This window comes from Macaca thibetana, chromosome 12, assembly GCF_024542745.1.
Source record: "Macaca thibetana thibetana isolate TM-01 chromosome 12, ASM2454274v1, whole genome shotgun sequence".
NCBI classification, from domain to species: Eukaryota; Metazoa; Chordata; class Mammalia; order Primates; family Cercopithecidae; genus Macaca; species Macaca thibetana.
In genome coordinates, this window is record NC_065589.1 from 106065074 (window position 1) to 106077098 (window position 12025).

A 12025-nucleotide genomic window follows, 5' to 3' on the forward strand; every position below is an offset into this window, starting at 1 on the left:
TAGTACTAAAGTTTTAGCATTTTAAGAGCAGTTTCTACAAAACGTATTATTATGTTTAAATTTCTTCCTCTTATACTTTTATTTGCCATAAAATATAAGTCACCGTTAAAAAAATTATTCTGATAAAGCACAAGACTCTGGGCAGAAAGAATACTTGGGTCTCCTTGAAGTAGGAGACAACTAGGACAATGAAACTCAAAATGCCCATCTTCCTGGAGATGGTGTAGACGTTTAGCTACAGTTATAACTCTATGTGCTGTTCTACCTTCTTGTTTTTCTTATTTTTTAACTGAAAAATTATTATACGAATGAAATCTTAACATGAACCAATTAAACAGGTCAGCAACCAACGCACAATAAAACAAAACAAGTGGTACTTCTGTTTCTGGCAGTCTAATGGCACACAAATCCTGAAATATCCTTTCAAATGAAAAAGACTAAAGCATACGATAATATATATATTTTCTGAATGTATTGCTGGGCTGGTCTGAAAGTAAGGAATCCATAACACCCAAAACAAAGTGAAAGTATGAGACCCTGCAAGGTAAACAAGAAAGACAAATTTCATCCCAAGGGTTTCTATTAAATCTTGAAGATCCCAGTTTTTACTTTTATGGATTCATAATGCACAGAAGGAAAAAAAATATGAGGTTGGCTATGGAGAATCTTATAAAATTCCCACACTAGAAGCAATGGCAACTAACACTCACCCTTAGTGTTTAGGGATGAACTAGATAGAAATAAACTTGCTAGGCACAAGGTTTTGGCAAGACAACTTGCAATTCTAAAGCATAGCATTGGATAGCAAGAGAGGAGAATCCTTTACGAGAATGTATAACCTCAAGCTGGCCTTCCCATGACTTTATGGTCTGAGTTCAAACTCCCTCTGGGATACAAAGAACTCAAAGACAAAATAAACTTTTCCAAATTCAAGGCTTTAAATCCTTGAATTAATTACATCTACAAAGATCCTTTTTGCAAATAAAGTCATATGTGCAGGTTATGATGATTAGCATGGGGACATGTATTTTTAGGAACCACAATCCATCCTATTAATATGCGTGAAGAAACAAGACCGTATCTGTTTAAACCAGCAAAAAATGCTGACAGCAGAAGCTTCTTCATACGGTATAAAACAGGCAGGTCCCTCCTCCTCCCTTCCCCCACCTAAATTTCCTTCCTGGACCTAGCTTTTTCAGCATTTTACAATGCATTTACTTAAATAATCCCTTAGAACATTGAATAGATCACTTCATTGCATTATTATTATTGTTTGAGCCACGGTCTTATTCTGTCACCCAGGCTGAAATGCAGTGGCATGATCACAGCTCACTGTAGCCTCAGCTGCCCAGGTTCGAACGATACTCCCACCTCAGCCTTCTGAGTAGCTGGGACTACAGGCATACATTACCATGTCTGGCTCATTTTTTAAAATTTTCTATTTTCATAGACACAGGGTCTTGCCATATTATCCAGGCTGGTCTTGAACTCTTGAGCTTACGGAATCCTCTCACCTCAGACTTCCAAAGTGCTGAGATTACAGGCGTGAACCATCACACCTGGCCAGATTATGTTAAAAAATAAATTTTTACCAAAGTAGTACATATTCATAGCATTGAAACTTGAATAATGATAAAACAAATAATTACCCGACTCCTCACTTTGAGTCAATTATTTTTTACTGTTCTACAGTTTCTTCTAATGGGTACTTAATGTTTCTAAAAATATATCCATATACCTCCATTAGCCAATTCCTTAATGATAGGTGTTTTCTACTGTTGTCTTTTTGAGGACAACACCCCCCAGGTCCCTTCACTAAACTCTCAATACTGTTGAATCACATTCTTTGCTTAAATCCATAATTTAATGTTTTTGCTTTTATGACAATATATTCTTTATAGGTAAGCTGAAAAAGTATATTGTAACTATACCTTCTATCTACAACATTTTGTATTTCCTGAAATTCTTTCACTTTTATTTGCAGACATTTCTATGAATCTGGATAAGTGCTTTTATACCTATGAAATGCTTCTCAGTGCAATTGTCCAGGTCAAACCTGACAAATCCTCTTTTCTTTCTATTGTTTATGTTAAGACACCCCTCCTGACACTTTATAGGTCTCCTGCTCTCACCACATGAGCCTAGTGAACAACTCGAGGCCTGTGAACAGCAGTGGTCCATGAATTTCCCTTCTCTTTCTTCCTAGGAATGCCAATGTCCTCTCTTCTGGGGAGGATATCCAGTGTGCATCCTGATTTATTCATCTTTGATGAGGCATATACCCTATTTACTTCTCGACACAGGATGCTTTGAAGGTAAGCTTTTGGAGATTTTGTTTTCTGCAAACATTTTCATGTTATCCTAATAACTGAATGATAATTTAATATGGACTTCTTGGTTGAAAATATTCACATTTCACATTTAGAAGCTATTGCTCTATTTCCTTCCACTTTCCAGTTGATGTGAAAAGTCCTATAATCTTATTCAAGAACTCTGGGTGAGAGATCATGCTGTTTACTCTGGAAGCCTTTAGGGTAATGACTTTACCCCATGTGGTCTGAAATATCACAATGACAAGCCTTGATATGGGTCTTATTTAATCATTTCGGCTCCTTAATGAGTATTTTTTCTAGTATTATTTCTTTGGTACTTTTCTCCCCTTTATATTCTCATTTCTCTATCTTCAACTCTTAGCAGTTTAATGTTCAGAGGAAATCATAGTCTCATAATTCCTTATTCAGACATTCCTTTGATCCACCTGATTTCAGTCTAGCCCTGCATCTCCACCCACCTCTGCTTATTGTCCAGAGTCTAAAACCTCTCTGTTTCCCAGAGAATACATCTCCATGCTCCCACAAGAAAAAGAAAAGGTAGAAATCTGACTCAGTAGAGTGAAAAGTGAGGAACTTAAACAAGGAAGAACTTTGCTGCTCTTTCAGACTTTCAGAGCTCCAGTTTTTATCCTCAACTCCCAATACACACACACACACACTTGCACACTTCCTTCTGCAGAACGTGGAGAATGTGGTTTCTTCCTGGAGTTGTCCAGGATATATCATTTTATTTCCCTCCAGCTCCCACACCTTCACCCTTGCCAACACTTTGTTGTAATCTTGTTCTGCAAAGTACTTTACCATATCTCCATTTACTTTCCAAATTTATATATTATGATGTAGGTTACTGATGGCTCCTAATTTACCTGAAAGTAAGCTTACTGTATTCCTTGTTCTTTGGAGTGATTTTTAAAGGAGATTGATCTCACTGGAGATGTATTTAGTCTTATTGTTTTGTATTTTCCTTTATGGTTCTTAATTTAAAGAAAAGATGGAGTAGAAATGTCTTTCCTCCATAATCCTAAAATTGAAGACCCATCCTACTATGCTAAAAGTGCAACTTGCCCATCAACTAAACACCAGGATTGTTCTAATGCTGGTATCAAATTTAGAGAAAGTTCATTGCCTAATCTAAAGGACTATCAGGCATCCAGCTAGAAATGTTCATTTAAATTGAAATCCAAGGAGATTTCATATTCTAGAAAATATGAAATATCTTGCTTTTTATGTGATAATTCTACATCATTTACAAACAATATCCTTGCAGAATTTACTAAATGATTTTGTTTAGTATTGTAGTATCATAGAGTAACAAATTCAAGGTGCTATTTAAACTGTACACTACATAGAGTTGCCACTTTTTAATAGGGCTCCATCCATGGAGTAGATATTGGTGATTTGGATATTCTGTAACAATTTCTCAGCAGAAAGTAGGCAAAAATCTTAAAATAACAATATCATATTATTACAATAATTTAGTGATATATAAAAGTAAAATGTCTTAAGAAAGTGATTCATTCTTATAATTTACACAAAGTCACTGTAGATCCCCACAGAAGTCTTAAATCAAACTACCTGACCAATAAATTTCATCTACCAATTTTTTGACAGTGGTATTATTTCCAAAGGATGACCTATGTAACAAAACGAGAAACTTAATTCTAAATATGCCTTGTAAAAGAACATTAATTATGAAACCAGTATACTTTGATTGATTCTACAAGGTCTAATTTTGCCACATACATCCCTTTAGTGACAAAGTGGTCAGATTTGGAGAAAAATGCGCTTCATATCAAGCTTCATATAATTGGCACCTAGATTATGAATGAAATAGAAAAGTGAGCAGTCTGATGATTCTCTGAGTACTTTTCAGAGATTTCCCACACCTTCTAGACATTGATGATAAAAGGAAGTTCTACTCAGGTCCAGAAGCTTATTCATATGTCTTCCAGAAATTTTAATACTTCCTTTGTATGCATTTGACATATGAGATATGAGTATGTATATGACAATTATATTTAAGCAATATCCTATGATCATTAAGATTAGTCAATTCATTCAGTTATTCTTTCATTCATCAACAAATATTTAATTAGCACCAAAAAATCTAAAGTATACAGACAGTTGAATTTAATCTTGATATAACCTTCATTCACAGATACCAGGTAATATCTAATATGTATTTGGAATATGAGCATTGGTGTATGCTATGACTGAGAACAGAATTTGCTTATATTTCTTTAGTCCTTAGGTACACTAACTGGTTATAGTTAATCTAATATAAAATGTTAATTATGCCAAATTCTATTTATATTCAACATCAATAAATATAAATAATTCAAGCCAATAATATCACAATTCAAGTATACAAATAAGCAACACATACGAGTTACATAATATTAACTTATGTATTAATAAAAAACTATGTAAAAATCATCTTACCTCTTGTTTGTAACCCCTTTCCACAGGCTTCACTGCTGCCCATTATTCCCTGCCGGACAGACTCTGGCACTAAGATGCAAGGGCTCCATTTCTGTAGCTTCCACCTGTGATTACCAAAAACAATGGACTAGAAACTTCACTGTGATCAACATGCAGAAGAAATACTTAGATATGTTTCAAGTTCAAAAAAACATAAAGACAGCAATTCAATAAAACTGGATGTGAAACCAATGTCATAAAACCAAGCCTTGGCAAGCACTAGAATGACAATAGTCCATTCTACCCCAGATTCATGATTTAGGCACTAATTCAATGTTTTTGAATTGGTCCTGTGGCTAATGAGAAAAAACTGAATTTGGATATTTTGCACATAAACTTTGGTTAATATAGAAAGTGGCAATAATAAACATTAGAGGCACAGATCAGTCTAGAGGGTCTAGTTCTTTATGCACTTAAAATTGTTTCAAAAAAAAATACAAGAAAAAAAAGAGAGTGAGAAAATCCCTATGTCCCATTGGTGCGTTAGAGAATCAAGGTTTGAACATCCGTAAGCTTGAGGTACAAACTTCACATTAATCTTCTGCTTCAAAATTTTTATAAGCTTGAGGTACAAACCTTCACACTTAATCCGCTGCTTCCATTTATAAGGTGTTCCCAAGGTCTTCTGAAGTAAATCAAACATCTCAATAGGTTATAGAGTAAAAGAACGGGCACCATGGACCTATCTTATCCGATAGTTCATCTTAGGAAAGAGGAATGGACCTGCCGTTGATAAAATACCATGATTTCTAGTCCTCAGAGGATACAATCTTGAAGGCAATCTTCTCACTTTCTACTGGCTTTTCTTTCTCAGGTCAACAAAACTCTCTTTTTATGACTCACAGGGCAGATGATGACTTGTGTCCCTAAATCTGTCTCTTCACAACATTCCAGAAAATCCAAACCCTAAGTATAACTACAGATCCTGCTCTTTCACTTAGTACATTTTAACCCTTTTCATATGAGCCAATACCTCTGATAAAAGAACTACTTCAAAAAAGGAAAGAGAAACATGAAGCAAAACATCATTGACCTCATTCAAGTGGCCTTCATAATGGGAATAGCTGAAGAGTTGGGGAAAAAAAATCAGGAAACAGCTAAACAGGAAACCTGTTACATTTAAAGAAATCATCTATTAATTTTAAATTGTTATAAATTTACTTTATACATGAACAGACACATTCCACATGAATCCAAGATATAGAAGCCAAAAGGTAAGGGATTTTAGTCCAACTTTTGAACTAAAATATGTCGTTCATTCATTAAATTTCCTTAAATTGAGTTTACATAGGCTTTCTTGACCAAAGTGAGATTGAGGAGTTCAATGTCTTTTACCTTGGTGAATAGACTGAAATGGAGGAAAGAAATTTTTGGAATTCCTTTATTAAACTTTCAATTTTAGGATAATAAATCCAGGCTCAGAGAGGTTAAATGATTTGTCCCAGGCTGCGCAAGTCAGGACAGGCCAGTTGCCAGTCCTGTCTCTGGATATTCAGCCACATCCTCTTGGCAACATCTTATTGCCAATTCTACATAGGGATAAAGGTGCCCATGCTGTCTTATCTACTGAATGTATTGAGAGAAGTTCAAATACACATGACAGATTAAATAGGAATTTTGATTCTGTTTTAATTTGGTAAACATGTGAATATATCACCTTAATGGAGTCAGAAAGAAGAATCAGAAGAGAATGATAAAATCCTATCTTAACTCACTTCCTAAGACAACTTCCTCCCTAACATACCAATAAAGGGGAAAGCAAAATCTAAATTGGAACTACATTGCTCAAAATTCAAGGATGTTTCATGAAGGAGCAGAGATTCATGCTGATAACTTGGATACATTTTGAACTACGCATCAGGAAAAATGGCACAATGATCCAATTCATAACACAGTAGAACTGATTTTTGGGGAACGAGGCAGGAGGTCATTGATAGCAACTAGCTCAAACACAAGTAGCTAAATTGAAACGCAATGAGAGAGTAAAATGAGTGGACAAAGAAATAGAAGATCCCACTAATAGTTTTTTGATTTTGTCTGATTATAACAACCCTGGGTTCATAAAAACATCTAATAATATTTGATTTGGCTATTTTTTTTCATTTGGATACTTTCCTTGAGAGCTCTTGCTGGGCTCAGAAGTTTCAATATTTAGACATTGTACAAAAGGATGAATATTGACAGTGTTTCCACAATGGCCCTGTGGTTAATGAGAAAAAAATAGGAGTCTGGGCATGTTCCCAGTGTTTATTTACATCCTCCCAAAACTGGTCATCGGATAAAAACAATGAAAGTACAGGATGATAAAATCAATAGTAATTTAGACTTCTTCAACAATATCTTTCTTCTTTAAAAAAAAAAAGGAAATAACTTGTATTCTCTCAAATAATTAGCCCTCGAATTTCACAGCTTTAAGTTTAGTTTCTCAAATAATTAGCAGAAACATGGGACATTTTTGCTGAAGGCATTTTTAAGTGTGCTGATAAAACCCATATTTTTTTTAAGACCATGGATTATTTTCACAAATCAGTAAAACCCCACAGAGATTGAATTTAATCCCAATACACTTTAAAGTAGCATTTCAATCAGATTTAAAACTGTCAGGTGTTAAAAGGGGGGAAGCTTGTGAGTAAGCAAAGAAACCTCAAGTATTATTTTTATAAATAGTAATCACTAATTTGCCAAGAGGGAATATACAGGGAACATACATAGTTTAAAAGTTATTCATCTTCTTTTTGTAATAAAAAATTTTATCCGTAAGTTAAACTTTTTTTTTTTCTAATTGAATGGTTTCTGAAACTGTGTATCACAAAAATTGAGAGCCAAAAACATTTTTAATTAAAATAAACAAGGGAGTACAAATTTGCTCTTAATTCTTGACTAAAGATGTTAGGATGAGAATAATAGAACGAAGGTAAGTTGCCTCCTGCGCGCGCGTGTGTGTGTGTGTGTGTGTGTGTGTGTGTGTGTGGTGTGTGTATTCCTTCTCCCAGCCCCCAGATAACAACCGTAACAACCTCATCCTGAATCTCTTTCGAACATGATCCTGAAAATGGATTGCTTGGTGGCATAAGTCAAGCAGCTCACTTACGGTCAAACATGCTTCCTTTCCCCTCTGTTAATTAGACTTTCATATTCTCTACTCCTCCCAAATATGTTCCAGATAAGAGGGTAAGAATATTAAAGTATTTGAAGATATGTAAATCCCAGATCCCCTCTTACTTCTTATTTTTCACCAAACGACCGTATATTATATGAAAGAAAATAGGTTATAATTTGTAGTAGGTCTAATGATAATTTTAAAAGATAACTACTTACCGATATATAGGACACAAGGAGACATCTTCACACTCTCTCTCCTCATATAAGGTATCTGGGCATTCCTGGCCTCCATTGGCTGCTTCTTGGATGATGATTCTGTATCGAGACTGTTTTATTGTGGCATTTCCTGAAGTAAAGGAAAAAGAAAATTAAATACTGCCCTTTTATGTTGATGCAGATCAAAATCCAGGTAGCAACTGAGAGACAGATAAAGTAAGCACATGTGGAAAGTCAACCTGGGAATGAAAATAACAAGCAAAGACCAGGAGTGAACACTCCATCTTACTTTTATGAAATAAACACACAATACTTAACAATGGTGATTTCAAATATAATTATTTCTCACTGTCTTAATATGTTTAATTAGAATCTACCTTACCAATGGCATGAAAGTTTTTTGACATGATCAGAGGGGCCCCAGAAGCCCTCATTGATCTCCAAACAACAGCTGAAATCACTGGTGTTTTATTATTAGCAACTCAGTCTCTTGAGTAAGGGATTTCTCCATCCAGGCCACTTTTTATAGTGCAAACAAAACACACCTATAATAATTAATATATTAGTAACCAATTTATGGATATTAGTTTATTAGATTTCTTATTCTTTATAACCTCATAACCTTATAACCATATGTATATAATTGGAATTTAGGGAAGAGGCACTAAAATTGGGAAAGAACAAAATATTGTTTACTTCAGGGTTTTGCTGAGAAGTAGAAGTATTAATAGGAACATCAACAAAAAAAAACAACTGATGTTCACTTTAATGTGTTGAGGCACTCATTTCACAATCTTTAGATGCCTTCTGAATCAACATCAACAACAAAAATCAATTATCATTAAAGTGCTTAGCAACTATTTCAATTACTATGTGGAAGATAGACTATTGGCACTATAAATACAGACACAAATCTCTGACCTACAGAACTTACAATTAAGCAAGAAGAAAAGGGGCAGACATATACACAACTAGTTAGAAGACATAGCAGTGTGAGCAGTGTCAGAGAGTGACACAGGGTTAGGTGGGTACAGAAGAAACAGAAATCATTTTAGAATTTGGCAACCAAAGAGGGCTCATGAAGTAGACAGATTTTTATCTGCTTTGAGGGCCTTGATGGTTAAATAGAAAAAAATCATATATATATATGAATGAAATCATATATATGCATATATGAATGAAATCATATATATGCATATATATATGAATGAAATCATATATATGCATATATATATGAATGAAATCATATATATATGCATATATATACGAATGAAACCATTCAGGCCAGGGAAACATTTTAAAGAAAGGCACTGAGATGTAAGAATGCAAGGCATTTATTTACAAAGACAGACATGTAATTAACTACACTCAGAAGGAAGGTATGTGAGTATGGCTCTGGGTGTGAGCACATGGGGAGGTGGGAGAGAGGGAGGAGTACAGTGAGGGTTTTAAAGAATGGAGAGAAAAGACAGTGTAGGCAAAGATGGAATCAACTGGTAGGTTTGGTACAAATAATGGACCTACCCATATCAAGATGTTAACTTACAGAAAGCCAGCACAATGAAATAAGAATTTATTAAAATTATATATGCATTTTAAAAAAATCATGAATACTAGAAGACTCACAGTGAGAAGCAACTCACCCACTATGAAAGCTTCCTTACTCTCTGTCTTCCTTTTCAGAAGGAACACTTTCAACTGCTTCTGTATTTAATTTTTCTATGGTTACCTCCAAATCTATAAATACTATGCTTATGTCATTACTTCTTGATTTATGAACTTCAGACATTATGTATTGACTTTCTGCAGTAATTGCCAATTTACTTTGTACCATCTTTCAATCTTTGATAATGATGTTGCTATTTTTATGCCTCTACTGGTTACTTAATAATCCATATTTTTTTAAGTCCTACCCCTCACTCCTGTCCTCCATCAGACCAGTCACCACAACTTGGCATAGTCCTCTTGGGTAGAGGAGCTTTCTCCCTGCCACCACCCACCTTCCTGCTACATTAGGTCATGGCTCCCAATGTCGTGTCATCAATTTCTCTACTTTTTGGTCTTACCCATTAGTGTTCTGTCATCCATAAAGATCTCCCCTCCACTAATGGTCCTCTCCTTTTGTTTTTGAGAAGGAATTAGGGCTTTGAAAATTCCTTTCCTATCATTTTAAATGAGATTCTCAGAAGGAGGAGAGACCAACAACTTCGCACATCTCGTGACTTTGAACTAGAAGTTAAGGAGATGTACAGGATCTTTTCCATCTGTTCCCCAAGATCCCCTTTGTCCTGCTTTAACCTGCTTTATACCCATAGGTGGGCTGCATTGGTGGCCCCCTGCCTTATTGGCTTCTGTTTGGCCTTTGCCAATGAGGGGATGGGACACACAAAAGAAAAGAAAAAAAGGGCAAGTGAAGAGATAGAGAGATGAAGGTATTTATTCCACCAGATTCCATCCTCTGTATTGCCTCAAGTTGTCTCCTTACCTCTAACGAAAGCCACAGTTCCTATGGAGTGGCATTTGCTTATAGCTATTAAATACTTTTCTTTCATTCCACTAGATGTTTCTCCCTCCATCAACTTTACGGCTCTTAACTTTCACTAGCCCAGGTACTAAACCATCATACCCTGTAAGTCTACCTTAACACTTCCTATTCCTATGTAAATAGTCCCTTCATTAAATCTTCCTCAGCTGCCCCATTTGAGTGGGCTACCTCTTTCCTGGCAGAACACGCCAATAAAGTCAAAGGAGAGATGCTGCTATTTGAAAGACTAGATGCTGTAATTGGCCCCTTTTTAAATGTAGTTAAGGTTATGTGAGGAGTTTAGAAATAGACGCTTAAAAAGAAAAAGAGGGTTGCCAAGACAGGTCTGCCTCATAATAATATAAAAAGCTATCTTTATTTGGGTGGGAACAATCTTTTGTAAATAATTATGCCTTTGGAAAAAGTCTCTTTGCCTACTCCCAATTAATGCCAATTATATTGTACTATCTCTGTTTAGCCTATACTGTACTGTTTAGCTTTAGAATGTTTACTTGAGAGTAGGTTTGTGTGTATGTGTGCTTTGTCCAAATACTATCTTAGGAGTTTGTAAATAAAGATTGAAAACAATAGAAAAAAAAGAAAGGAATGCCTTCACCTCACATGGAGAGAGAAACCCTAAGGGAGACTACATATACAGCATGGATCCATACTTCTCCCTTTACACTAAACATGCACAGGCACACACCATACACACACGATACACACTCACACACTGAGGTAGTCTGCCTTTATGGTGTGACTCCAGGTAAAATAATCTAAAGTTTGAGAATAATAGTTGCATTGACTTTCATGCCCTACAGATATTCGGGTGGAGGTTGAAAAGGATGGATCCTCCAGTGAAAATCAACATTTAGTATCGAAGTAACATTTTCCAGAGGAGAAACTGATTCCCACTGTGCATAAGTGAAGAAAAATGTATGCCTTTGGAGAGAGAGAGAGTTAAGGGATAATCTTGAGCTAGGGAAACAACACCAGAGATGTGTGAACTACCTGTTAAGAGTCTTTCTTTCTTTTTCTTTTTCTTTTGCTCTCTCTCTCTCTCTCTGTATTTCCTTGAACTTTGCAATGGACATATTTAGTAATCAATTTTAAAGAATTTTCCTCTCCTTATGATGTAAATGCCTCAAATTATGGTCAAACCTATAGCAGAATCCTTTACACACAACAGACTTAAGTGACGTTGTGGGAAGCTCAAGGGCAGGCAGTGTACACTTGGGATAGAACAGTCAATGATTTTCCCATTTTTGTCTGAGGCATTTAAATCACAGCAACTCCAACTTGAATAGGGGCTGGGTAAAATAAGGCTGAGGCCTACCGGGCTTCATTCCCAGATGATTAAGGTATTCTA

At 35.5% G+C, this 12025-nt stretch overlaps 1 protein-coding gene across 1 annotated transcript in view; it reads right to left on the reverse strand.

The window, feature by feature from the left end:
• The window catches only part of THSD7B (thrombospondin type 1 domain containing 7B), a 790054-nt gene that overhangs the window by 390960 nt on the left and 387069 nt on the right, over positions 1–12025 (reverse strand). Inside the window, exons 10-11 of the mRNA XM_050750933.1 lie at positions 8133–8262; positions 4776–4879 (exon numbers count right to left, since the gene is read on the reverse strand). Coding sequence (XP_050606890.1) covers positions 4776–4879; positions 8133–8262 — 234 coding nt within the window. The remainder of the gene's footprint in view (positions 1–4775; positions 4880–8132; positions 8263–12025) is intronic.